At 39.0% G+C, this 27920-nt stretch overlaps 4 protein-coding genes across 6 annotated transcripts in view; 2 read left to right on the plus strand and 2 right to left on the minus strand.

Moving 5' to 3' along the window:
• Positions 1 to 192: 192 nt before the first annotated feature.
• On the plus strand, positions 193 to 13219 carry dgcr8 (DGCR8 microprocessor complex subunit). Of its 2 annotated transcripts, XM_086076157.1 has the most exons (14): positions 193 to 327; positions 618 to 1565; positions 3152 to 3314; positions 3992 to 4134; positions 4300 to 4627; positions 6181 to 6375; positions 7068 to 7169; positions 7271 to 7369; positions 7480 to 7562; positions 7691 to 7791; positions 9295 to 9401; positions 10221 to 10348; positions 10465 to 10578; positions 11687 to 13219. In XM_086076157.1, exons 2-14 carry the CDS (start codon positions 891 to 893, stop codon positions 11768 to 11770), a joined length of 2322 nt encoding a protein of 773 aa, XP_085932283.1. In that variant the 5' UTR covers positions 193 to 327; positions 618 to 890; the 3' UTR covers positions 11771 to 13219. The 2 variants fall into 2 exon arrangements, with proteins under 2 accessions (XP_085932283.1, XP_085932284.1); XM_086076158.1 differs by having other exon boundaries at positions 209 to 1565.
• Positions 13220 to 13311: 92 nt separating this feature from the next.
• trmt2a (tRNA methyltransferase 2A) lies at positions 13312 to 20275 on the minus strand. Of its 2 annotated transcripts, none has more exons than XM_086076161.1 (12): positions 20206 to 20275; positions 19081 to 19689; positions 18888 to 18996; positions 16449 to 16630; positions 15695 to 15809; positions 15017 to 15132; positions 14517 to 14628; positions 14296 to 14418; positions 14112 to 14187; positions 13916 to 14032; positions 13752 to 13848; positions 13312 to 13665 (listed from the first exon to the last, which is right to left on the minus strand). In XM_086076161.1, the coding sequence occupies exons 2-12, from the start codon at positions 19683 to 19685 to the stop codon at positions 13506 to 13508; spliced, it is 1812 nt and encodes a 603-aa protein (XP_085932287.1). In that variant the 5' UTR covers positions 19686 to 19689; positions 20206 to 20275; the 3' UTR covers positions 13312 to 13505. The 2 variants fall into 2 exon arrangements, with proteins under 2 accessions (XP_085932287.1, XP_085932286.1); XM_086076160.1 differs by having other exon boundaries at positions 19081 to 19693; positions 20206 to 20269.
• An 823-nt stretch (positions 20276 to 21098) lies between these two features.
• On the plus strand, positions 21099 to 24593 carry ranbp1 (RAN binding protein 1). Its single transcript, XM_086076265.1, has 6 exons — positions 21099 to 21247; positions 22311 to 22444; positions 22529 to 22686; positions 23410 to 23538; positions 23652 to 23717; positions 24404 to 24593. Exons 1-6 carry the CDS (start codon positions 21233 to 21235, stop codon positions 24535 to 24537), a joined length of 636 nt encoding a protein of 211 aa, XP_085932391.1. The 5' UTR covers positions 21099 to 21232; the 3' UTR covers positions 24538 to 24593.
• The window catches only part of zdhhc8b (zDHHC palmitoyltransferase 8b), a 52558-nt gene continuing 49048 nt past the window's right edge, over positions 24411 to 27920 (minus strand). Inside the window, exon 11 of the mRNA XM_086076264.1 lies at positions 24411 to 27664. Coding sequence (XP_085932390.1) covers positions 27532 to 27664 — 133 coding nt within the window. The 3' untranslated portion in view covers positions 24411 to 27531. The remainder of the gene's footprint in view (positions 27665 to 27920) is intronic.

Genomic DNA, 27920 nt, shown 5'->3' on the forward strand with positions numbered 1-27920 from the left:
TTAAAAATATTGGACACTCCACGAATAGGAAAGCAAGTGATATATTTTTGGAGGGCAAGTTTATTTTGCCTTTTATTTGTCTCCCCCTGGCTGTTGCACTGCATAGAGAACTGTTTTCTGTTCAATAAAGCAAAAAAAAAAAAAGTGTATCGGAAGTGGAGGTCATGTGTTGCCGGTGGAGCTCCATTCGTCGCCGCCAGTCTGCAGCAGCCCCTTCTCGATTGCGGTTGTGCACCTCAAGATGGCGGGACTACAAATGATTCTGGGTGAATAAGGCGCTCAAATAGGTAGTTAGGGACTGACGAGATAGTTAAATCATATTTATTGGTGAGTATTCACGCAAGACCACGTAAGCGCGAAAGGCTTAGGTATTAAAATGATTACAGCATGTGGACTACTCAATGGTCGCTTGTTCGCCACTTAGCATTGATGCTAATGCTAGTAGGGCCCTGCTACTCCTATGTAAACGATGTGGATAACATGCATATTTTTCCTCAATAGTAAATTACTTTGATAAGTGTTATAGTAATTGGCTCATGATTACCCTTTTACAACATAGACGGTGGTCGAGACCAATTGTTTTCTGATTATGCTCTCGCTGTGAATGTTTTCCCTAGCTGCCAGAGGAATCGCAGGAGGATGGTGATCACTGTCTTGATCCCCACATTAGGCTGAATGCATTGTGATTTCCAATAATTGAGACAGTGATTCTGAAAGCTGTCTACATTAATGAAAAGAACAATGTAGTCAGCTTAGCATATCCATCTCTGATACGGGCTCTGGAATGTGCGTCTGCATGCATTGTACTTTTAGATAAGCACAAAAAAAATCAGGTTAGTTTTTAAGCTAATTCGTAGGTTTTTAAGAAGTTTAAATTCCGAGTAAAAACAATGGAAATAGATGACATTCTGCCACCCCTCCCTTTGGAGCCACCTAATGATTTTGGCCAAGATGAAGGCAGAGCACCTCCTCCACCTCCCCTGCAAACGTCCAGTGACGCAGAGGTAATGGACGTTAGCTCTGGTGGTGATGGATACATATGCACCCTTGGGCATGGGGAAGCAAAGCCACAAGAGCCCCTCAGCATTGGCACAGTTGCTTTCTGTAGCCAGCTCTCAAATGAGGCCAGTTACTCCAACCCACTGTGCCCCAGAACCGCTCGTCACGCTCCCCCTGTAACCAAGTTGTTACCAGATATCAAGCTGCTTAGGGATGTTAAGGTTCGTGTTAGCTTCACTGAAAGCAGCAGCAGGAGAAAAGACAGGAAGGTTTTGTATACAGTTGAAGAGCAAGAGAGAGTTGGTGATGATGGTTTAGACATTAATGGTGAGTTGGATTTCTCAAGTGATCTCAAGCTAGCTGAATGTAGCTCGGGGACAGCAAATGGAGAAGGTAGGCTTGAGGAAGCAGAGGTAGAGCTTGAGAACAAAGTAGAGTATGCTGTCTTGGATGAGTTGGAGGACATCTATGACAATTTCCTGGATGAAGAAAATGGTGGCTTTAAGTCCGAGGTCGCAATTCCGCAGGAGCAGGCAGATGGCGAGTCCATGGCTTACACATATGAGGTAAGTCGGTCCTCCTACCACTGTCAACATGTCTTGTTTCTTAAAATTTCCACCAAAAGCATGGTCATTTCAAGGTATGTGTTCCTACTGACTCTCAGATCTCTTTAAAATTATGGTAACCATTCATCAGTAGCGGTGTAGTGGTGCACTGCAGTGACATCCTGTTTTAATATAAAGCTCAATGATGGCAATGGGATTTGCAGGTGAGATAACCCCTTGAATCTATACTGTCCCTCAAGATTCCTCTTAAATCTTCACTGTTCAATATTCATCAATGCACAAACTCCAAAAAGTAAACTGCTCAAACATGTCAAGTCGGTAGTTGGTTGTGTGATTCCGCTTCGGTTCCTTCCTACTTTAATAGACAGCCAAGCAAATATGTGGCATATACCTTAATACAGTGGGTTCTTGAACGCGGGTACGTGTACTCCTGGAGGTACGTGAAGGCACTCCAGGAAGTACGTGAGATTTTAAAATGCATTTCAAACGCAGAATGGTTCAACCCAAGCTGTTATATGCCGCCTACTATCACCTGTCAGTCATTTATTTTCAACTTTACTTAAAATTAAGTGAGTGATTTCTTATTGAGAACAGATCTTTGTTTTGACCCCAAAGGAAGTCATTTAGTGGTGATGATTTTAATACATTTTAATTTATAATTTAATTATTTCTTTCTTTTTTAGTTATTTCCAAAAAGTTTGAGAGATAACTATACAAATGAAATTCCAAAGTTTGATCAATCAAACAATGATGGCACAACACTGTATTTTAAGTGTTTTCTCTTTTTTTAACCAAAAATACTTTGCGCTGGTTAAGGGGTACTTGGCTGAAATTTTTTTCACACAGGGTACATCAATGAAAAAAGTTTGAGAGCCACTGCCTCAAAAGTTTGCTACCATGTCAGTAACTGGTGCTTCACACTGCAAATTTTCTACTGTTAATTGAAGAGGCCATTTTGTGAGGAGTGCTAGAGCTGTAAATTCTAAATGAAAACGATGGCAACAAGTGTCTGTCCATGTGAGATGGTAATCACAAGTATGCAGAATATTACCAATTCCGATCATCCGCGCGTTTCTGATATTTCCTTAAATGCAACACAATGCAAATGTTTCCTCTATACGGTGACAACAAGCGGCGTGTTGTGTTGCTTTTGCCTGTAGCTAGCGTACAAACCAGGCAGTTTGTTACAGTAGTCAAATGACATTTCATCACATTTTAAAATCAAAATAATCCTCACAAACGATCCAAAGTCCAATGCTTTTCAATGAGTGGAGCGCTTTCTTTCACCGAGTTGGCCGCCATTTTGACTTGTGATCTAAGCTCGTAATTGTCAATAGTTAGAGAATTTTTGAAGAGGGTGGCTAGATGATTCATTAATTGAATGGTGACTAAATATATATAAATTGTCTAAATCTGGTAGACATCCAAAGGTTTCGATCTAACACTCAAATGATGACAGTAAATGTCACTAATTCATTTATCAACCTCAATCAAGTGGAAGTTGTACATATCCCTCTGATATTTCTGACTGAATTGTTTCGATATTCTTCATCTTGAAACTCTTGGCCAATCTTTAACTCTTGAAGGAGGAATTCGACAATGATGTTGACGCTCTGCTCGAGGAGGGCATGCCAGTCCCAAAGAAGATGCGTCCAGCGGAGGACAAATACAGCGGCGAAAGTGATCACCAGTCAGACGGCGAAAGAAGTGTTCAACCCATGATGACCAAAATTAAAACTGTCATGAAAAGTAAGTGGCAAATGTTTGCTTATTATGCGCTGTTAAATGTTTTTTATTGTAACATACAAAACCTTAAATTTTATTGACTCCATAAGTTGTCGATGCAGTTATGCATACATCAAATCAATCAACTTTATTTGTATAGCACATTTAAAAATCCACAGGGGAACCAAAGTGCTGCACAAAAGTATATCATTCGATACTCTCGGGAGAGCAGACGCTGTGCTATGAAGAGCTTTAAAACCAGACTGAAACAATTCAGTGATACCAAAAATGTTAACAACTGAAATTTCCAATATTTTAGAAATATATGGGAGATTAGAGATGGGCGTAAAAACTAGAACAGAGAAATGGAATCAAGGCCTGGTTTTTTTTTTTTATAGTAGAGGACATACAGTAAAAAGGCTATAATAAATAATATCTATGACACGTGGTCCAATAGTGTCAAATACCTCCTTGAACAAGCGAGGAGGGATGGCATCGGTAGGGGAACCTGATGGCTTCAAATGGCTGACTATGTTTTTCAAAAATAAGAGGGACACTGGCTCGAATTGAACAAAAATAGATGAATAGTGCATGGAAACAGAAGGATCATACATATATCATCATACATATTCGGCTGTCCGCACCCCTAAATGGTCCAGAATCACTGCTAACTTTCTCTGTGACATGTGTGTACATACTAGGCCGGGGACGTCCACCCACCGAGCCACTTCCTGACGGGTGGATCATGACATTCCACAACTCGGGCATTCCAGTCTACCTGCACAGAGAGACCAGAGTAGTAACTTGGTCCAGACCCTACTTCCTTGGTTCAGGCAGCATAAGGGTAACTCTTCTATATTTTGGCTCTGCTTCATCACAACAATACTAGCTTCATGTTATAGATATAATAATAATAATAATAATAATGTCCAACAAATACATTTTTAGGTATGTAATGTGCTGCTTCCCCTATTTGTCTTACAACTCTTGGTTTGCCACTGTGATGTAGAAACACGATCCTCCAACCAGCAGCATCCCTTGCTTGCACTATAAGAAGATGAAGGAGAAGGAACTGAACAGCGTAGAAGCAGAAGCGTTCGCGTTCCCTGTAAAACCCAGCGAGAAGGCAAATGGCGACGACCGTGTCGAGAACGCAGACAGCACAGCTGAGGTTCATGAAAATGTAGCTGCTTCCAGTGCTGCTGACTGTGGCCTAGCGGCTGAAGGCATCGCCACCGAAAGCCAGCCTGGTAAAAACGCCTTGCCGTGCGACTTTGCTCTCGGCGCCCTAGGACAAGTCAGGGCCAAAGTGGAAGTGTGCAAGGATGAGTCCATTGGTAAGATCTTTTCCAAGGTTTCCACAAGTTTTGTACAAATTAAGGCCTTCAATTGCATTAAAAATGAATTACATTGTCCAGAGGAATTAAAAAATGAAATGCAATTGATAGCAAAACATTGTGACTGGGTCAGACGAGGCACAGCCCATCCGCCACCACACAGAAGGCTCGAGCCCGTTTGTCACACAGGTCGGGTTAAATCTTTCCCGTTTAAATAAATATAATAGAATGCCTTATTTGTCAATGTAAATCATGTTTACAACAAAATTGGGAACGCTGCTCCGTTTGGTGCGTAGGTAAAAGTAATCAAATATAAACAATACAGGGTTTCCCCCAGAAAACCACATGCAAATCCTATTTGTCGAGGGGGAGCCACCAGGCTTATAAAACACTAGGGGAAATCCTGGAATAAAGTTGAAGTGGCAAATTTTGGTAGAACAAGAAAAAAGGTAAAGTGGCTTTGCATATTCAGGGACCAACATGTTTAAAAAAAATAATAATTGACTGGAATTTTTGTAAGTGTGACTATTATGTGTTATTTTAAGCCATTTATCAACAATACTTGAATGTTGAGTCTTACAAAACGGCATCATCTTGAAATACGGTTTTAACAAATACACCAAAAAAAATTAAATTAAAGTAAATAGATCTTGTTTTCACAGTATTGAAGAACGCAAGTCTGTTCAGTTAGATTAATCAGATATGAAACATAACGTTGCTGTCAGATTGAATTGGATGGTTCATGCAACGTTTTGTGCAATGCACTTATTGTAATTCCAGTATATCTACTATTACTTCTAATAGAGGTACTAATATTTATTATATAACTAATGTAACTGTTTGTGTTGCGTAACTGTATTATTTACTTATAGTTGCTGGCTATTTTGCTGTTTAAAGTTAGTTACTAGTCTCCGCTGTAACGTGGTTCCAACCAGACCTATGTGACAAGTGTACTGCATCACACAAGCACTTATTTCAGTGTTTTGTGATTGCATTTCGATAGCTTAGCAATTAGCATGTCGTCCAGGCCGTCTCCCCGTCTCCTCTTTGTCTTTGAGCGCTACTTACGGAAGTGTCGCTTTTTGGCTACCATGGAGGGTTTATGCTGTGTAGACTCCAGATGCAAAGCCAACTTTTGCCATGTTTAGCCACATTAGTGATCCAGCCGCAGCTCGTGAGTAGCGGACGCTTGGAAAATAGTGTGTAACAAGTATACCCAATACAAACAGCGAGGTGATGCGGGCGTGCAATTTGGTAATTTCTGCCAAACTGAGCAGTGCGCACGGAAAATAATACAAAGACAACGTGCATTACTGCGATTGGACGGTAATGTCCAAATCTCTACCGTTGGCCAAATTCATACCTTATATTGAGACCTCTGCAAGATTGAAGCTAATTTATGTGCAGGATTCAAGTTGGCTTCTAAATAATGCAATGTGGGGAACATGTGGTACACATCTCCAAGGTGTTTGAGAGGTTTATTTTTATTTTTAATTTTTTTTAAAGATGGTCTTCAATAAACCACAACACTAACGCTATTAAATACTTGACAGAAATTGAAGAGTTTCGCCTATACCTGGAAAAGTGCTTTGACTTTGAACAAGTGACGGTGAAGAAGTTCCGCACATGGGCTGAGCGAAGGCAGTTTAACAGAGACATGAAGAGGAAACAAGCTGAATCCGAGAGGCCTATCCTGCCTGCAAACCAGAAACTCATTACACTGTCAGTCCAAGATGCACCTAAGAAAGGTAAAAAAATCATATGTTGAATATTCGAATGATACTTTTGATGTCTATTGTGTTTCACCGCCATTAATGATGACCTGTCTTGTTGCCTGCCAGCCCCTAATATTGAACGACTGCTATTCAAAGCAGTTTATTTTGATGTGTGAGGGTTAGCTGTGTTGCTACTTGAAAGTAGCGCCATACAGGGATGGGTACAGAAGACAGTATGTTTTTTGGGGGGGTCTGTCAAGTTTATTTATATAGCCCAGTCAGTACTGACTAATCATGGTGTCTAATCAGTTTCTTGATATGGCACAGCTGTGAGGTGGTATGGACTATCTTGGCAAAGGAGAAGTGCTCACTATCACTGAATTAGGCTTGTTTGTGAACAATACTTGAGAGAAACTGGATATTGTGTATGTGGGAAAAGTTTTAGATCTTTGAGTTCATCTTATAAAAAGATGTGAGCAAAAACAAAAGTGTTGTGTTTATTTTTGTTGACTATATATGCATGTGTCTGTGTGTATACTGTACATGCATTCACTGTCCATGTGTCTTATATATAGTGTCAAATGTCAATCAAGCTCTCTGAGCAGAATAGAAAAAAATGCAAAGCATAACTGTCTGTCAAATGTAAATTTGGCTTTGGGCTGTCAGCAATGAAGTAATTGTAAGTAATCATGCTCTTATATATTGACTAATTTTGTATTTATCAGAATTTGTCATCAATCCCAATGGGAAGTCTGAAGTTTGCATCTTGCATGAATATATGCAGCGTGTCCTTAAGGTCCGGCCTGTTTACAGCTTCTTTGAATGTGGTAAGTTTTGCCTTGAGATAAAGTGTATTTTAAAGCCCCCTACACTCTGAGTTGAAGTTTCAAGCTTTTCAATCATTGAGCCATGTTTTTGTCCCCTGCAGAAAACCCAAGTGAACCCTTCGGCGCATCTGTCATTATAGACGGAGTCACCTACGGCACAGGCACTGCAAGTAGTAAAAAACTTGCCAAGAATAAAGCTGGTAATTTGTTCACTGGACACTTTTTCTGTGCGATGGTGCGGATCACAACACCATATAAAGTGGTGTACTTGCATATTTTTTTAATTAATTTCTTTTTTGGTATACTGCAGCAAGAGCCACACTGGAAATACTTATACCGGACTTTGTGAAGCAGACCTCTGAGGAAAAGCCTATTGAGGCAGATGAACTTGAGGTACATTCAGTCATTCCTTAGGAACAATTTTGAAGTGAGCAAACATATGCGTATCATCGACTGTATAAAGGTGAATATCTCTAAACGAAAATGACAGCAGCAGTAATGTTGAGTGTTTTGCCCCACAGTATTTTAACCATATCAATATAGAAGACTCGAGAGTATACGAGCTGACCAACAAAGCGGGGCTTCTTTCACCGTATCAGATTCTTCATGAGTGCCTTAAAAGGTGGGTGGAAAATATTGTAAATATGCAAGCAGTTCTAGCAATAGTATAAAAAAGAGAAAGCAATTTAATATGTTGTGTAATCAAATCAAGTAATTATCTACCTTATTCCTCGGCCCCATGATTTTTGCGTGAATTCTGGGAACAACTTCCTGTATGAAATCATAACCTGTGCTGAAATTATTGTATTGTTGGGTTACCCTGACCAGCAAGAATCCAAATACATGTCACATATCAACTGTTCAGAAAAAGGTCAAACTACGGTACACACATTCAACTTGTTGCGGTTTAGTACAACTGCAAACAGCGCAACAAGTTCCCAACCAAGCTGTGCAAAGCGTTTTTAAATGCTGCGGGGGGGTTGATGATCATTTAGAAAAGAAAAGAAAAACATTCAAATAAACCGTTTCAGGCAACAATAGCCGCTGGAAAAAAAGGCTTGCTACGACTTGCAATGTCTCACGGGATGTCGTATCTACAATCGTTTCTACATCAGAGCTCCTAAGAATAATAATAAAATAAAATTTAAGAGATCTCAAAGTGCTACAATAGTAAAAATGTCCAAACAAAACTAAATCTAGGACAAAGTCGCAGTAACACAACTAATTTATAAATTAAAATGTATTTTTAAAAGAGAGTTTTTAAGTCAAAAACATTTTTTTTTAAGTCTGGTGAACCCTGAGGTTGTCTGGAAGAGTGTTCCACAGGTGTGGAGCAGAAGGCCCTGTCCCTCGTTGTGCAGGTCTTGGTCCTGGGTGGGAGGAGTTGGGCGTTTGAGGAGCAAAGGTAATTGGTAGTGATGGCAAAATGAAGCTTCATGAAGCACTTGCGATACTTTTTGACTCCTCAAGATGGCACTCATGATTCAAAGATGCAATGCAAATGTAATCCATTTTCATTGCACTTGCCTTTATCTTTAAACCAAGAGCACCATCTAGAGGAGTCCAAAAGTATCGCAAATGCTTCATGAAGCTTCATTTTGCCATCACTAGTAATTGGGGCAAGGAGCTCTGACAGACACGGGAGGGAATTGCCATGAATACATTTGTGAGTGAGGAGAGACCTTGTATCCTAGCAGCACTGTTCTGAAGATGCTGCAGCTTCTGGATGGATTTGTTGGATTACCAGTTTTTATTAGTCGTTTCATGTTGTCCATTCGAGCAAAATAAATTTGTATCATCAGCGAACATTACAAATTGTAATATATTTGAAAATATCATTTAAATAAATTATAAATGACTAAGGTCCCAATACCGAACCCTGTGGAATACCACAGGTTACTCTTCTCAAGTGTTATTCAGCATTTTTTATTTTTACATATTGAAACCTATTGTTTAAATAATTAGTTAACAATTGAAATGCAACACCTCTCGTGCCGTATTATTTCTGCAGAGTGCAGAATGATTATGCGGTAATCAATAAATACACCCACAGCATGTTCTTTTTTCTGTATTTATTTTTCTTATTATTGCTTATTAACGATTCTTGTAACTTTCCTACCTATAGAAACCATGGGATGGGAGACACTAGCATCAAATTTGAGGTGATACCTGGGAAGAATCAGAAGAGTGAATATGTGATGACTTGTGGGAAGCATACTGTGCGTGGTTGGTGTAAGTACTTTGCATTCCTTGTGTGGCGACTGCATACATGGAGCCGTTTTAACTCATTCACTGCCATTGACAGCTATAGATGTCAAAAATGATTTTTAACTATTTTTTTTTAGTTTAACTATTTTTTTTTCCATATTTGTTAACAAGAGTATGAGAACCTAGAATTTTTTTGTACATTTAGAACAGATGTAAAATTTTGGATGAATTGTGAGTTAACTAGTGAAGTCATGCGATTAATTACGATTACACATTTTAATCGCCTGATGCCCCTAATTTTTAGTAATCTTTTCTTTTTATATTGTTATTATTTTTTTAATTAATAATTTAAAAAAAAATAAGAAAAAAAAGAAAAAAAATTAGGGGCGTCAAGCGATAATTTTTTTTTAAACATAATTAATCACATGACTTCACTATTGAACTCCCGATTTAATTTTTATTTTCTTTGTAAATTTTTAATGGTTTTTTTTTTGAAAAAAATATTACAAATTAGGGGCGTCAGGCGATTACATTTTTTAAACGTAATTAATCGCATGACTTCACTAGTGAACTCAAGATTAATCACAAATTTTAGATCTTTTCTAATACAAAAAAAATTGGTTTGCATACTTTTGTTAACAAAATTGGGAACAAATGTGAAACTTTCAATAGTTTAGAAATAGTTCAAATGAATTTTTTACGTCTATAGCTGTCAATGGCAGTGAATGAAGTTGAGATCAATTTCATTGGGATGTGAAATTTAAATCACTGCCAAATATGTATGTCAGAATGGGACCTGACTCTATAAAGTGCATTCATTTTGTTTGTTTTGTGTGTGCGCAGGCAAGAACAAGAGGGTTGGCAAACAGCTAGCATCTCAGAAGATTTTGCAAATGCTTCATCCTCATGTGAAGAACTGGGGCTCACTCCTGCGAATGTATGGCCGAGAGAGTAATAAGATGGTCAAGAAGGTAGGTTTTAGTGTTCATAAAGTTCTGATTGAATCATTGAAGTCATATGGCATGTATTAGGTGAGCTTGCTTTGTAAATGTCTCAATGACTGGGATGCACCTATTTGGTTACGTAGGAGAGCTCAGACAAGAGTGTGATCGAGCTGCAGCAGTTTGCTAAAAAGAACAAACCAAACCTGCATATCTTGAACAAACTGCAAGAAGAGATGAGGAAACTGGCTGCACACAGGGTGAGTCGTTCAATCTTTACATATGTGATGGAATGCACAGTAATGCATTTTATAATCATCAGAGGTCATCTTCATCTTGAATGGGATTATTTTTGTCTGATTATTCTAGCTCATCTTCGGATCGACAGTGACTAAAGTTCATACACCGCTGTTAAAATTCCACATTGTTAATGATGTAAAATATTATTTTCTGTCTCTCTCCCTCTTTCTTTGTCTCTCTTTGAGGAAAAAGAGTAGTAATATTTTTTCCAATGCAAATTTTTTTTTTCAGATAAAATATTCTTTAAATGAATTAATGACTAAATAAAAAAAATAAGAAATATTCAAAGAGTTGTCTAAGATGTCAAAATGTAGATGAAAAAGTTTTTAAAAATTGACACAAAGTGGACCATAAAATTTCCTAAACTGAAGAGGATAAGCAAAAAATTACCAAAAAATGTCCATGAAATTGTCAAAAAAGATTAGAGAATTTAATAATCTCGAGAGGCTGAAAATAAAACGTTTAAAAAGTAACCATAAAATGTCCAAAAACAAAAGGCGGCAAAAAATTACCATAAAATGTCTAGAATTGTATATATAAAAAAAGCTGAATAAAATGTTCAAAAAGTAACTATAAAATGTCCGAAAACAAAAGAAGAAATCATGAAAATTGCTATAAAATGTCTACAAAATTGGGGGGGGTGTCAGAAAATTGATTGCAAAAAAGGCAGAAAAAAAACATGTCGAAAAATAGCCATAAAAGAAAATGTATTGGATGCTGCATATTTTTGTGTTCTGGTGCAGCTCTAATTCACTATTGGGTCCTCAGTAGATTAGACTAACACTAAAACACTGTTTCATTCATCACAATGTCCAAATGTTTTGTGGCTCTAGACAGATTTTTCGTTATTCTTTTGACAGTAAAAGACCCCGTTTTATGTGAAAGGACTTTTCTTTTTCACAAATTTTCCATTTGAATGGGGTGCAAATGGCACTAAAGTGCTTCTGTTGCTGCACAATGTCAGTCTCCATTGCTGAAAAAAAGCACAGATGTGACTGGATAATCAGAATAGTACCCACAGTATTCACTGACCAAAAGCTTTATAGTTGTACGTTTGTATTTTTATAGGAGGAAACTAGGAAGAAACCCAAAATGACCATCATGGAATCTGCCCAGCCAGGAAGTGAACCTCTCTGCACTGTTGATGTTTAACCAGATAGATAGCCGGATACCACACTCACTTTTTTTTTTTCAGCACTGCAACGTGACGTCATCGCTATGTAGGATCACATCGTTACGCCGTTAGAACCGCTTTGCTTGCTTGCTTCTTTTGTCCGTGTGTAGTTAGATTGGCTGGCAGACATCAGGGTAGGACAAAATGCACTAACAGACCAGACCATAGCGCAAATACCATCTACCTCTCTAGATGCATCCCAGCTATGGTACAATGAGAAAGTCACCCAGGGTGCAGAAGCGATGACATGTCTTAAACATTGTACAAATACAATGCATGCATGTCTGACTGCAAGAACCGCTACCTACCATGGTTTTGTTTTAAAGTGTCTTAATAACTGCATTTCAATATCAGCACCTGTATTTTTGTTAGTGCGTAACATATTTGGAAGGGACTACTTGTATTTATGCCACTGGGAATTGGGAAGCAAAATGACTTGTATTTTATTGGCTGGTGTTGTGGCTCGTTTGGCGGAGTACAAATATGTTTTTCTTCAGAATTGACTTGGTTTGCATGCTTGAAAAACGTGTCGTGAAGTGATGAGTACTCTGAGCAATTGTTATGCACTTGTCCTGTACAACAGATTTGTCGCCAACATTTTAGCCCCGCCCTCGGCCACAGGCATTTCCTTGGGTCTTGGCTTTACAACACTATTTGGGTTCTAATGCATTGCACACCAATCAACATTTCATTCACTTTTTTTTTCTTTCCTAAATTAAGTGGTCTACATGTTGCCTTAGCTAATCCATTTCACCAAGGGCTTTGAGTGCATTGGTTGGACCTAAAACTTGGCCCACTTGGAAATGTATGAAAAGACCAAGCCCCCCACCCCCCATACAAGATAAAGCATTTATCTAGCAAATTAGTGTTTAAAAGATAAGTATGTCCACAGCATGTATTAAGATGTCTTAATGTACTTTGTATAGGTTTTGTATGTTTACCTTTCTTGTGACAGTTGACCATGCGTATGACCTTAAATATATTGCGCAGAATGCAACCTTGCAAAATTCAGTTGGAAGGCCGTCAAGTCATTTAGTCCAACACGAGCTTCTGAAACTATACCAAAGCCTACAATCCAGTCATATGCATTTTATAGACTACCTAATGTTGCTGCAAACTGTTAAAATGAATTTTAAAAAAAGGACGCGCGAAAATAGAAGACTGCTGTGCATTAAAGTATTTGGCTTGTCAGATGTGAGGCTGTTGTGAGTTTGCTTAGTTTTTAAACAATATGCTTCGTTTTTCTCTCCATTGCGTGCGCGTGTTGTCTCGCTCCATGTGAGAATTGCTTTTACATGTTATGCTCTTGACTTGCACCTGTGACTTCTTTGGGGTGTTGCCAACAAAATGAAGTACAGTATGTATTGTAACAGGAACCCCATGACTGGTGATGTTTGTTATGCAAAAATAAAATGTATTGACTAATGCCTGTGGTGTTCAAGAGAAAGAGTAGAAATATGCATGCAGTATATTTTTTCTTTTTTTGCTGTCTGTTTAAAAGAAAAAAAGAAAGCTGAAGCAGTGTTTTAGAAATTAAAGTTTTATTCCGAAAGAAAGTGACAGCCTAACTCAGGTAAGGGGAAAATCATGTGTATATTTTGAAGAAGAAAACAAATTTCTGCAGTTCAGATGGGAACATCAACACTTAACAGAATGAATTGAACGTCTCATTTGCAAAGGAACTTTTTAAAGATGAACATAGTCTCTTCCTGATTATGGATTGCCGATTGTCTGCCGCTCGGAGGTGTAGTCCACTCTCTCAAAGAGCAGAACCATCTCAAAATGTGGTGTCTGAGGAAACAAATCCACAGCCATGGATCGCACAGGCTGGAATGGTGCACCGTGAACTCTGTTGGAAGGTGCCCTGCACAAACTAAAGCGCATCTTTCATTAGCTGACATGAAACGTGTTTTCCAAATGGGATGGTGTATGGAGAAAAAAAAAAAAAGTTCAACTCACTCAATGAAGTTATTCATGGCTGCTTTGGCATTGCACGCTACATAAATCAGCCTCTTAAGATGCTCTGCTCTCCTGATGGCGAGTATCACCTTGGAGTCTGTGGAGTTAATACAACAATCTTCCTATAATCCGCCACATTAAGACATTATCTTTTATGGACTTACGCAAGCCTGCCCTCGGTGGATCCACAATGGCAGTCACGTTGGGCGAAATAAGAGCATTGAGAATATTGGGGAATAAATCTTCAGCTTTCCCGCGGTGAAACTCCACATTACTAAGCCCTTGAGTTGAAAGAGGAAAAGCCATGTGACTCACTGTACAGTTCAACGCGGGATCAAGTTCACACACGAGGGGACTCACCGTTAAGTTTTGCATTCACTTCAGCATCCTCCACTGCCTCCTGGCAAAGTTCAATTCCAATGACTTTCTTCACCCTCTGCAAACCCACCAAAAAGTCAGTTATGTTTCTGAGTATCACATCTCTCATCCAAGCAATTAATTTGCAGTATTGCAAAACTACAAGTATGTTCCATCCAATCATTACCTTTGCCAGAGAAATGCCAATAGTTCCTGTCCCACAGCACACATCCAGAAGTGTGCTGTCCTGATCCAGTTGTGCCCATTCCCCTACTGAAGAGTACAAAACCTCTGCTGCTGCTGTATTTACCTTCCATCGGGTTGCACAAAAAAGTTCAACGAATTATGCTGGAAATTACAGTGCATCGTTTCGAGGCTACAAGGCAGTAAAATGAAAAGTTGTGTTACCTGGAAGAAAGAATGCGGAGATATTCTGAATTTGAAACCAAGAAGTTCCTCGTGGATGCAGCCATCTCCTGCTACCAGCTCACATGGCAAGTCTTCAATGTTGGGAGACTTCCTGCGGCCACCAGGAGAACAGTCATTCTCTTCTTGTCATTGAATCACAGAGACGCGCAACCTTCACTTTACGTGTCTTGATTAGTTCACGTACGAAATTTATTAAATATTCTGCCATTACAAACAAGTTTCGATTACATACTGTGTAGTAGTCATTTATGTCACGAATTCACATATTCATGGAGGTTCAACAGCAGGGTTTATTAACAGACTCGCAGGGCAACAACAGTGGAATGCGTAAGACATAGACTATCGTAAAACGTGGCTACTGCCGTAAAAGTAGTGGTAATCATTTCTAAGATCGCTAGCACCTCCTAGTGGAGATCAGCAGAATAATCATTTTTAAATCACACCACAATTTATGTGACAATTCTCTTAAGTCTCCTCACCTTTGACCCTCTCTGACAAAGTAAAGAGAGGTGATGCCGCTGTATTTGCCCTCTCCCTCTGAAAAGTATTTCTTCATGGAGCTCTTTAGTGCATCAAGTTCTGTTTCTTCAAGTTTCTAGAGAATTGTTGAATATTTGCATAATTAGTCAGTCTAGTACGGAAGCGTGTTGCATAAAAAAAAAAAATACCCCTGTTTTTCTGACTAATTTTTTGGGGGGAGCTTTGTTTTTAATTTTCTGCTTTACTGCAAAAAACATTTCTGTCAAAAAAAATTCCAAAAAACAGGCTGGGGGAAAAAAATCCGAAAAACAGGAGGAAAAATTACTCAGAAAAACGGGGGAAATGTATTCAAAATAACAGAAAAAACATTATAAAAGAAAAAAATAATTTTTTTTTACCTTTGTACTCTAAGTGACTTGTTGCAGACTTGCTATTAGCGGAATTACTCAGAAAAACAGATGAAAGTAAAAAAATATTTAAACAGAAAAAAATTACTCCAAAAAAAAAAAAGAGGAAAAATATTCAATAAAACAGAAAAAAAAATACTCAAAAAAACAAAGCCCCCCCAAAAAATTAGTCAGAAAAACAGGACTTTTTTTGACGAGTGAATGCAATACGCTTCCATAGTCCAGGCTGTGAAATAAATGTCAATATTACGAGGACAACTCTGTGTTTACCTGCGGGTTGAAGAATACGATCGCCATGGCTTGCTTGGTCCTGCTGGTTCGAACAGTCAGCTGCTTCCAGTGTCCTTCATACGTTTCCGGACTGTACACGGAGTAAGGTGTTGACCTATGCATACAAACATTTTTATTAGCATGTGTTCATTTATATATTCTCATAAATCAATCTGGATGAAGTAGATTTGTTTAACGACAATGAGATATTCTTACAAGGCTGGTCTTGTTAAAGTTATTGTTTATGTTGGTTTTTTGTTGAGTTTGTTTTATTATTTGTAATGACAGCAGGTTCCTGTGTATTCATAACTGATCCAGATTGCACGTGGCAACAAAACTTAACCCGGAACATTTCATTTATCAAACATTGTGGAATGTCTTCAGATTGGATTGTAATCTTTTGTACTCGTGCCGGATTTTGTTTTGTCTTCGGTCCTTTCAGTGAAGAAGTTCTTCCTATTGGCAATTAAGAGTCTAAATTTCTCTGTCCGTTGTATCATGGATGGCCCAGAGTACGTCTAAGCCTTGGTGAAGGTCTGCAACTCCCAAATAATTTCATTTCACAGTGAAAAAATTACATTTCAAAATTATTTTTCATATAGAAATTAGGACTTGGTCTTCTAAAACGTTTTTTTTTTTTGTATTACTTGAATTAATATAAAGGTTTCACTTTATGAATTGAACTACTGAAATTAAATGGATTTTCTACTAAACATCTGTATGACATAATTTATTGTTTTTTTTCTTTACACACCTGATGAATTTTTGAAAGTCCTCGACAACTTTCTTGGCCTGGGCTGAGACATGACAGGCCTCCGCCGGCCCCACCACAGCACAAGAGCCTCCCTTGTATTTTCCCAGGCGGAACCCGACGGTCTTATCCTCGCCGTCGGCACCCATTGAGATGAGGAACTCGCACTTGTTTCTGTACTCCGTCTGCCAAGCATACACAAGGGTCGGACGCCACACAATTACATTTGAATAACCCGAAAAATTTCTTTACAATATGTTCTACGCAGCCCCACTAGACTAAACACGGTCCTCTGATTAATGTTGCGTTTGTGGAATAATCCACCTGTTTTTAGCTATCTGAGGCGGCGGCCATTTTGCCACTTGGCTTGCTGTCACAGTGGCTCAGCGCTCAGGTAACGACCAATCACAGTTTATCTTGTGAAAACCACATGACCAAACTCAGAAAATAGGAGAGCTGTGATTGGTTGTTACAGGCATGTGATTTGACCAAAGTGAAATTATCTGAAAATTTCGCCGGGGGTCTGGGGGCCGCGGGCACTCAGCTAGGTCCAGAGCTCATGGGTTTTCCGTGTTTTTAAGTACTTTCAATGCACTCAGATGACAAAGAAATAGACGAAACAACAGCATAAATTTTCAATGTATATTGAACTATCCCATATAAAATTGCAGTTTTAGTCAACTCAAAATCAGTCACATTCAAAAACATTGGACTGCCTTTGCTTTTAAAAACTATCACTGAGAATATCATCATATATATTTACCATGCAATAAATCATTTAATCAATCATTCTTAATTTAATACATAATGCATAACAAAAACATAAAATACCTCATGCAGCAAGCTCTGGTAAAAACACAATCATGCATTCGGATTGACTAAGATCATCTCTGTAACTGCATACATCAAGATAGTCAACATATTGAAACCTGAAAAGTGCAAACATGCAGCATTCATTTGAGTTTGTGTCAATGATTAACCATGTTAAATATTTATGGCCATTTTTATTACGTTATAATATTTTCGAAAATTTGATTTCGATTAATTTGAAAAGTTTACCACCGACCTCAAAATTCACGACTCTATCAGCAACTGGTACAGGTTGTTGGGGTGGATCACGTCTCTCTATTACCGCTTCCGATTGTGATGTCAATAAGGGATGGAGGCCGTAAAGTTTTGGAGTTTTCGTTTGGGCACCGAAACTTCCAGCGATGGAATAATTTGTTGTTCTTGACTGGAGTTCTTTCACGTGTTTTTTGCTCTTTGCGTGACGTTCAAGAGCTTTGAAACCTCTCCCACCATAGTCAATGGTATCATGGCACCAAATGCAAAGCGCTTTCCCGGCACGATCGATCTTCCGAATAAAGTCACTGAACAAATTCGTCGCAGTCTTCTTTCCAACATTTGTAGATATATCCTTCTCTAACCAGTCCCATCGAAACTTTTTTTTTACGATCTTGTCAATTTCCTTAACTCGCGGAGCATCATTGCGTTCGATCACGAACATCTTTCTTTAAACACCCGGCAAAAACGTCTGAGAAATGAACAAGGCATACTCCTATGCCTTTATAACAAGCGCGTTTATTGGTCAACACGGAGACTTCCGCCAATCGCAAGATCGGTTTCATTTCAGTTGCGGAAACACTAAAACGGAATGCTGTAGAGAGACGAAATCGGATTTTTTTTTTTGGGGGGAGATAAAAAAAGCGGAATTCCGCGAATTAGCGGAAAAATCACATGCCTGTTGTTACTTGAACCCTGAATAAGTGTGATGTCATTTTCAATCGACAGCAAGTGGCAGAAATGTCTGCCCCTTGGGATGGATTTTGCTGCTTAACTCATTTTCCACAAACACAATATTAACTCATTCACTGCCATTGACGGCTATAGACGTCAAAAATTCATTTGAACTTTTTCTATTTAACATTTTTTTCCACTTATGAGACGAGACAAGAGTATAAAAACCTAGAAAAAAATACTTTACATTTAGAACAGATATAAAAATGTGTGATTAATCGTGAGTTAACTATTGAAGTAATGCAGTTAATTACAATCAAAAATTTAAATCGCCTGACACGATTTAAAACAAGAAGATTATTAAAAATTAGGGGCGTCAGGCGATTACATTTTTTTATCGTAATTAATCGCATGACTTCACTAGTTAACTCATGATTAATCACTAATTTTATATATGTTCTAAATGTACAATTAAAAAAATTCTAGGTTTTCATACTCTTGTTAACAAAAGTGAAAAAAAAAGTTAAACTAATGGAAATAGTTCAAATGAATTTTTGACGTCTATAACCGTCAATGGCAGTGAATGAGTTATTCAGAATGCCGTGCTTAGACTAGTGGGGCTGCATAGAATAAAGACAACCAAATAACTGAGCTTAAGAAATTGCCTATTCCAGAAATTCTACAACATATTGTTTCAACATCAACCTGTGTCGGGGATGGACAGATTTGTTCCAGAGGACAGCACATTCTGTTGTTTTTTCCTTTCACATCAAAAAGCAAGGGCAGCATGGCTTTGTTGGTGCTTGCAATCTCTCTAATGAGGAAACACAGAATTCAGCATAGTTAGGGAAGTTCTGGTTTTATGAGGTTGCCGTGGAAACAGATGTCATGCACTCACTTGGCCAGCCTCTGCAGAACCGCTACCGCATCTTGCTCCTTCCTCCTCAGCTGCTCTTCGTAGGGAACATTCCACAGGGGGGTCACCGCATTGGCGATCTGGACATTTAGCGGCTCCTCCTTCTCATCACCTTGCGCTCGTTTGGGAGGCGGCTTCCCTGCCAGACCTTCGCCCTCCTCCTGCTTCCTCTTCCTCTGAATGGGATCGGCTTTGGGCTTGGCCAGCCTGACGCTCAACACCTGGCCCTTCCACTGCATGCCGTGCACCATCTTCATGGCTTTGTCGCGCTCCTCCTCATTCTTAAAGGTGACGAAAGCGAACATCTGCTTGCCAAACAGTTTGATTTTGTGCGGGTTGAGGCCGTGCTTGGCAAGGAACTTCTTCAGGTCATTGAAACCGATGAACTTGGGCAGATTGCGGATCTCCACTTTGAAGATCTCGGACGTGAAAAGGTCTTGCTTGGTGTAGTCGTAAATGCCGTCCGACGCCACCTCGGCTTGTCCTGCGGTGCTGACATGATCTGTGGAGTCAGTGGGGAGGTCAGCAGCGTCCTCCTCCTTTGGGGGGGCTGCTTCAATCACAGGGCTGCTACGACACTCTTCCATGATACTGCCTTGTTGAAATGCCAGGTTATAAAAAAAACAAATACAGTCAAAATAATTCAAAACTTTTCCCCACAACTCATTTGGAAAAATAAATCATGCTTAATGGTATCCCTGTGATGCTGTGGAAGCTGTCCGCGGACCATGGTTTGTGCTGTGAGATGCAGCTAGAAAAAATGTCTGAAAAAATCTACTAGAACATCTGACATTTTGGGGGAGTTTAAATTGTGGCAAGTGTGTACTGACTCTCATTTAACACGAATTTGAAATTGAAAGTGATTTAGTTCCTTCTGAACACTGCTTCCCAGTTATAATTGGGTGTGCAGACTTGTGCAACCACGTTATCTCAAGTTTATTTTTTTTGTGTAAGCTCTCAAAATAATAATGATTTTGGTTCAGCTAATGTGTGCAGTTAGTTAAATTAAAGTTCAAATTATAACATCTGCAAAGCGACAAATACTATTTGTCATGCTAGCATGATACGAAAGTTAGAAGTTTGAGTGTATTTGAAGTGATGTCTTACCTTCTTGTGCTACTTTTAAAGACACAGACGGTTCAGGAGGCAGGAAGCCATGTTGACAAAACCACGTGGCGTTGAATGTAAACTTTGAACTTTCTTAAAGCGGTACACGCATCTTTTACGGTCTCGAAATATCTCGTCTTTCCCACATTCCCATGATGTAATGAATACAAGTGGGGAATATGAAAGTATGATAGGGACTGTAGGATTGTGAAAAACAATTCAATTCAACAAAACCTGCTAATAAAACTTTATAGTTTAACTGGCAATTTAGTAACACAAAAATCACACCTTAACAAAAAATCTATACCACCACATTCTTTAAATAATGTCGAGGGAATATAAAACCAAAAATGATCCATATTCCCTTTTAAACACTGTTGCAACCACTTGAGTTTTATCATACCATAATCAATTATATTCAGCCTATCTTCTTCCAATGGTTTCACTACATCTCATTTAGTGATCTTTATTTTTCCAAATTAAATTACAATTTTTTGATTTATTGATTTAATTAAAGGATCCGAAATGTATAAAGAAAAGGCTGGAGTATATAAATCTTGAGAGAATCTCAGTTTTGATTATTAAAATACTTCTGAAAATTGACAGATCTCTTTGTAACCAGGAACTAATTATAGATTTGCTTTTTTCCAACACTGGTACAACATTCAAATTTTCTCCGGTTTTATAGTCTTTTGTTATGGTCACACCTAATATTTCACCTCATCTTTCACCGGAATTCCATATAAATCTGGTGGGTGATCATCATGTGTTGACATCAACTTTTTTATTATTATTATTTAAATACAACCCAGATGCTTTAGGAAATGTTCCTATATTTTTTAAATACCAAAGGTTCACAACAATGAGTTCCTGACTACACGACGCATGTCCAAACGTGATGACGCAAGCGACAAATTCGGCGCGCGAAACCTGGAACAGGAAGTGAAAAGAGCTGAGGGAAAACGGCGGCCAGTTTGGGATTTGAATCTTCAAGTTAACTTCAAAATCTGCAAACATCTACAATATTATGGCTGACCCAAAGGTGAGGCCACGATCAGTCGGTCATCGAACGTGTCCTGGTTGTTTTAACATAAGAATTTGTGGAATACACCTATAATGGGCCCTTCACAATTCGTTGAAGTTTGAAAGGAATCCGCGACTCAAACTGCCGACAATGAGTTGGCGATGCTAAAGAAGCTAACTGGTGGCGTTCAAAATCTACTTTACATTAATTTCAGAAACTATAAGACAAGAGACGTAAAGTTTTCCGCGAGTGTGAGTTGACTCGACTTTGAAGTGTTTTTAATTGGGTTTTCGTGAGTGCGCTAGTGTGCAGCCAGTGAGCATGTTACCGCTAGCAGACCAATCTCATCATTAGCGTACTTGGATGCTAATGGCTACATCGGTGCTAAACTACTTGGCGCATACGGACAAGATCATCACAAGCCATTTCGCAATTTATCTCTCATTTTCACAACAAAGTGTTTATGCCACGCAGGTTGTGCGAACTGGCCTTGGCTAGATTTGCTTGCCTTTGTCTGCCAGGCACAACAGTTGCTAACCGCAATCTAGCTAATGTTAGCGTGTGTCAGCGTGTTTCACGCGATACCTGACAGATTTCGCAATCCCGACGCACTATAGATGTGCTCAATAAATGCAATGCCATGCAATTTGCCGGTAACTGACTTCAATCATGGCACGTCTCAAGTGCACATTTGCGCCACATTTAGCGTCCTCGCGCAAGGCCTCGTTGCTGGACAAGCTAACTTTCGAGTGGGTTCTCGTGGGCACTTAAGTTAAAATTAATGAAATAAAGTAAATGAATGTGCCTTAGAAGTAACGTATTTGTTCTGTATGCCAGCTTAGTTTTGTGTACGTTTTGTAGTTGATGTTTGTTTGCTGAGCTATGCTACTCGCTGCTGGCCATTCCTTAGTTGATCCTAATTTTATATGTGTAATTTGATAGGTTATTAGTAGCTGTTGTGTAAACTCCAACTTGCCCTACATGACTAAGTAAATACATTATTTCATCCTAGCACGTTATTTTACCTTGAAGGTTTTGCATCTGTCAGCATAAATGCCTCACATTTTTCTGTCACCATCAGGACCAAGAAGAGCATGAAACCACTGCAGAAATTGCAGAAGACACCAATCATGACCCTCAGTTTGAGCCCATCGTGAGCCTCCCTGAACAGGATGTGAAAACGTTAGAAGAAGATGAAGAGGAACTTTTCAAAATGTAAGTAACCATACTAGGCTGCTTATTGTCTTCCATATTATCCTTCATGTTTTTATCATTAACTGTTGTTTTTTTTTGGGACAGGCGAGCGAAACTATACCGGTTTGCCTCTGAAAATGATCCACCTGAGTGGAAGGAGAGAGGCACCGGTGATGTCAAGCTGCTCAGGCACAGGGACAAGGGCACAATCCGCCTCCTGATGAGAAGAGATCGTACTTTGAAGCTTTGTGCCAATCATCAGAGTGAGTCTAGAGACTGCTTGAGGCTGAGTTCAAACCAAATTGGAATTTGGAAAATATGTTCTATGCAAGCCTACCAGTCCAAGCATGGTATTTCGATTAACATTACATTTGTGGAATACGAAATCCACCCATTTTTATCTGGCTCGGCGGCGGCCATTTTGTCACTTGCTGTTGACTGTAAATCACTTGTTTTCTGAGTTTGGTCACGTGATGTTCATAAGGTGAGCCGTGATTGGTTGGTTCCTAAGCTCTGGGTGACTGATGTCATTTTTAGTCCACAGCAATGTGGTAAAATGCACCCTAATAGATAAAAAAAAAAGTGTTGGATTTGCTGCTGAGATGAAATTCCACAAATGCAGTACAGTATTAATCACACTTCCATGTTCAGACTAGCAAGATGCATGGAACATATTATTGTATGGTTGACTTCCCCTTTTAAGGCAGATTTTGGAAAAGCCCCATTGGATTTTAGCATTACACACAAACAATGGCGTCTACCATCAGTACTACATCACTGATCACAAAACCTAAAATGTCAGTTCAGATGGGCATGAATATTTTTTATTGGAGTTGTGCAAGGACAATAAAATGTTTGCTTATAAAGCTAATTGTAGAACAAACACTCGAGTGGTTAGTAAATGAAAACTATTAAGCTAATTATAATGCGGCTGTGTTTCAGTAGATAGTTATCCTGTGTATATGTCCACGTCTTGTCGATTCCAGTTGTACCGATGATGGAGCTGAAGCCCAACGCTGGCAGCGACAGAGCCTGGGTGTGGAACACACTAGCAGATTATGCCGATGAGGATCCCAAACCCGAACTTCTGGCCATACGCTTTTTAAATGCAGAAAGTAAGTCTGCTTCTGGAGTTTGAGTAGCAACCTTCAGAACGTACCTTTGGACAATATGATTTCAACAAATTAGCACGGTGTGGTCACGTGGGTAAGCTTTGTTCTCTCTGCAGATGCTCAGAAGTTCAAAGTCAAGTTTGACGAATGCAAAGATGTGGTCAAAGGCAAAGAGGGATCAGGTATGTAAGACAGTTTTCTTTAAGTTGGATCAACTTTTGAGCTTAATAGCACATACTAGGGATGTTTGACCGCACTTATCTTTTTCATAATTTTCACCAGTATGAATACTCAAAACCCTTGAGTAGTCTCCGACACCAAGTACCTATTCCACCAGTACTTTTGATACATACAAAAAAAAGATAATTTTTAAGAAAAACCTATATATTAAAATTTTCATTTTCCTTAAAATTGCATGAAATTAATTCATGGCAATTTTCTATTTTAATTTCTACTTTCGGATTGTAAAAATGGCCACAAAAAGGCAGCCAATACTGGTCTCGTCCACCTTCTCGAGTACTGATACCTTGAAATAATTACTTTTTTAAATATTTTTTTTTATTGAAAGTAGGATGTGCGAATGAAGTGTAAGATGGGTTTATTTTCCATGTGGACTAGCAGACACACCCTGTTCTTTGCCGCTGACTCCAGTTCAGCACTTTTTCTGTCTGCTACGTGAACATGCAGAATGGAACACACGACTGGCCGGGTTGTTGCAAATCCTCAGTCTACCTTTGTTCTGCTACATCTTGCACATTCTCCCCCAAAAACTGCTGAGCAGGCAAATGTTTGAGTTGCTTGATGCCGTGTGTGTGTGCGCGCGCATTCAAACTTGACTGATTGGCCTAATTGACTGTTTTTGCCACAGATGATGCCAATAGTGCAATCAAAGTGGCAGAGAAACTGGAGGAGCTGTCAGTAAAAGACAAGAAGGAAGGTGAAAAGGAGCGCGAGAAGAAAGACGAGAAGACAAAGGAGGTGAAGGCTGAGGAAAAGAATTGAGAAACAAGAACTTTCTATACCGGTCTTCAATTGATCTGTTTTCCCTTTTTTTTTTTCTACAATAGACTCTTAATGAACAGAATTTGGACACTTGACATATTAGTTGCTTCTTCTTTTTTTAATTTGATGTTTTGCCTCACAAGTCCTCGATACCACTTTGAGAACCAAACAAGCAAAATAGTGAACATATGAAAAATGAAGCTGCCCTTCTTCCCCCTTTTCTTCAAAATGCCTTTGGAATGCCACACACACTTTTCAATTCTGGTCATCAACACTTTAATGTTACTTGTGACAAACTGTGAAGAGGCTTGTGATAGAGATGATTCCCACATTGGGGTGTTTAGTTGTTGTTTTTATTTTTTAGGGAGAAGATAATGTAGCCTGCTTTTGTTAGCAGCACAGGGCCAGGGACCAGGTGTCATGGAAGAGTATTTTCTGTTACATCCCATGATGCACTTGGACGGGCCTTCACGCCCTGTCCATGCTTCTGCTGTCCCAGCAGCAAGTCAAGTCGTTTCTTGTCAGTGGACACGTGTAAGAAGTACTTCTTGGGTGCTCCGTTTTGTCATTGCATCTGGGTAGGGCCAATAAGCAGAAGTTCCCACTGCAGTTTCAGGCCATCAGATGCACTTCGCCAAAATGTTCATTTTGTTTCAAACATCTGAAAGTAAAAGTTCAAAGTCAACAGTTCATCAGTTTGCAATAGCGCCACTCCAAATAAAGTTCCTCGCCAGGAATTATGTTGTAACATTCCCTGACTGTCAGCATGTGAAATCTTTCCCTTGCCATTCTGCTCACATCCATTTTTTCCCCCCATTCTCACCAACCATTTCTGAACCTCAAAAACGCATCCAAGTGCCAGTGCATCTGTAAATACTTGTACATGGATGAAATGTTGCTTGTCATTTGCACTCTAAATGATTGGAAATGTTTGCTCCACCTTTGAATAAAACACTGTCAACCACTTTGGCATCCACATAAGCATTCTTACAAACTGAATTTTGATTTTCCCACTTTTTCTTAGTATTGCCTAGAAAAGGAATTAACACATTTTGAAAGGAAAAAAAATGCTCAAATGACACTTTATTGACCACTTGGGTTTCTTCACAAAAATAGGAATATCCAGTATTTTCTATAATTTAATGCAATGACTTTTATAAAGTAAATCAGCTCTGGGTTGCTGGAGTAGGATTTTTGTTGACTTCTGGGACCTGTAGTGATGAAATACAATTGGACTAATGGCAGTATTAAAGGACACACTTTAGATGATCTTTTAAATCCTCTGACAAAACTACCAGATCAATTCAAATTTATCGTAAGCTTATTAATTTCACACAACGTGCTATATTGGTGTTACTTTACCAGGTGTAGCTTTAGCTCGTTACCTCAAGGTAACAATGGCCGAGTCTTGGCATACCAAATAATTGTCAAAGTTACTGAACGTAAAATATTCCATTTCGAATCGCTACTGCCACCAGCTGACGAAAAATGAAACCGCACATACCGTTCTTCACATACACACCATCCACATTACGTCACATCCGCAGACAGGGCGCGGTAGATTCTAACCCGAATCCAGTCTGAAAACTATTGGCCAGAGACTTGCAGGAGTACCCATTGTGAACAGCTAAGGTGTTAATCTACTAATTAGAAGGCATTTCAGTCATAAATGGTCAAATAAAAAGTTTATTGTAAAGTTATTTTTTGGGGAAAAGTTCCATATTGCAACTTTAAATCTAGCATAAAATAAAATAAAAACACAAAAAAAATCAAATTCAGTTAGCCCTAGTACCAGATCATCAAGCAGCGAATTTTTGTCTATACTTTACTGTATCAGACAGCTGTTGCATGTGCACAGAACAATACAGGTCTAAATATATATTTAAAAAAAAATTAAGACACGGATGATTGAACATCTCAAGGCAAACCTTGAGAAAGAGACCATTGATGCCATGCTAATCCAATGTGGACTGTGGCTGTGCAAATATCGAATTTTTATTTTCCTTCTATTCACCTATTAATACGCTTCATGATAATTTTTGAAACCATGTGTATATAAACTGTTTTGTAATCTTGTGCCGAAGAACCATTTTACATTGATACACAACAGCATAGCAAAAAGAAAAGAAAAGAAAATAAGTCGTTGCATTGGCGAAGGTCAGTTCCTTCCTCCATGAGCCCTTTGGCTGAATTGTATAATTTATCACACTAAAAATAACTGAATTATGTCAGGCAAACAGTCAAACAAAATCAAACATTAAAATATTGAGTATATTAAGCTACTCACTAAAATAAGGAATTGGTGATATTTTGTTATCAACAAGTCTGTATCAGTAATCTCTTCCCAATCCTATCAGTCTATTATAAGCAAACACTGAACCAGACAACAAATATTAAAATTAGTTTGGTGATGAAATGTCAAGTATGAGGTAAGCTGATGATCCAGAAGAAGCCTGCACCGTCCCCGAGTCCAATGGAAGGCGAGCAGAGTATTTGTCTCCTTTGAGTCACTGAGGGAGACGTTGCATCAAACGAAACCTCTGCTGAACATGTCCATCCCTTGAAAGTGGACCAAACGTGCGGATCTTCCTTTAAGGGGCCTGGTATTGAAGCACCTTGACTTCTTGAATTCTTCTCCGAGCAGGGAGGGTGTCACAAGATGTTTGTTCATGTTTTGTTTCTTCAGTGGCATTTTGGTTCAACTGAAGAACTATCTCGAGCATAAAAGTGTACAGTATAGGACATTTGGACCAGGTCACATGACTACAGCAAAAAGAATACAATCTTTTGTTCCAAGTGACCAAGATATGAACACCCGTCACCCATACAGAGCAACCACTAATAATTGGACTCGACACGCACACAAGCAAGACTGATCCTGTGATTGGACAATAAAAACAAAACTAAGCTCCTGCTTCTGCATTCTACAGTTCACGAAAATAAACCCAACCTAAATGCGGTTCTGGTGACTGGAGGTGTATTTGCCGTCCCTGCTCACACTGAAATCTCATAGGTGGTGCCTCCCACCCCAGTCACCTTTTTGATGTTACCATGACGACTGGGACTGGCTGTGACACCCTTGGCACTGGGGTGGCAATCCATCTGGCCATTAACTTTGATGGCTTCTCTGAATAGAAAGAGAAAAGCAACAAATGGCGTTCAACTCGGGAGAGATTGTTTACAAGTTTAAGATTATTTGGTGTATGGATAGCGAAGCATAAGGGATGCATGCCTCAGTTGTCCACATGGAATGGAAATGCAGATGCAAGGGTGTTGGAAATGGCTGAAAATGTGAAATGAGAATGTAAAAAGCATGCAAAAAGAAGGAATGCAAAGTCACACAACTTTATTAATCTGACAGTCATAGAAGAATACAAAACTTT

Source organism: Leptonotus elevatus, chromosome 5 (assembly GCF_054856555.1).
Source record: "Leptonotus elevatus isolate MCC_2025b chromosome 5, RoL_Lele_1.0, whole genome shotgun sequence".
In the NCBI taxonomy this organism is placed as follows: domain Eukaryota; kingdom Metazoa; phylum Chordata; class Actinopteri; order Syngnathiformes; family Syngnathidae; genus Leptonotus; species Leptonotus elevatus.

Bases quoted from the DNA above. Each gene is read 5' to 3' on its own strand.
- trmt2a (XM_086076161.1), bottom strand. From the start codon at position 19,685: ATGGAAGAGTGTCGTAGCAGCCCTGTGATTGAAGCAGCCCCCCCAAAG. The intron at 15,810-16,448 runs GTGTGTAAAGAA...TTGTATGCATAG, and splicing joins GACTTTCAAAAATTCATCAG to GTCAACACCTTACTCCGTGT. The intron at 13,849-13,915 runs GTAAGTCCATAA...TTAACTCCACAG, and splicing joins TCCACCGAGGGCAGGCTTGC to ACTCCAAGGTGATACTCGCC.
- dgcr8 (XM_086076157.1), top strand. From the start codon at position 891: ATGGAAATAGATGACATTCTGCCACCCCTCCCTTTGGAGCCACCTAAT. The intron at 6,376-7,067 runs GTAAAAAAATCA...TGTATTTATCAG, and splicing joins CCAAGATGCACCTAAGAAAG to AATTTGTCATCAATCCCAAT. The intron at 7,370-7,479 runs GTAATTTGTTCA...GGTATACTGCAG, and splicing joins ACTTGCCAAGAATAAAGCTG to CAAGAGCCACACTGGAAATA.
- ranbp1 (XM_086076265.1), top strand. The intron at 22,445-22,528 runs GTAAGTAACCAT...TTTTTGGGACAG, and splicing joins GAAGAGGAACTTTTCAAAAT to GCGAGCGAAACTATACCGGT. The intron at 22,687-23,409 runs GTGAGTCTAGAG...TGTCGATTCCAG, and splicing joins GCTTTGTGCCAATCATCAGA to TTGTACCGATGATGGAGCTG.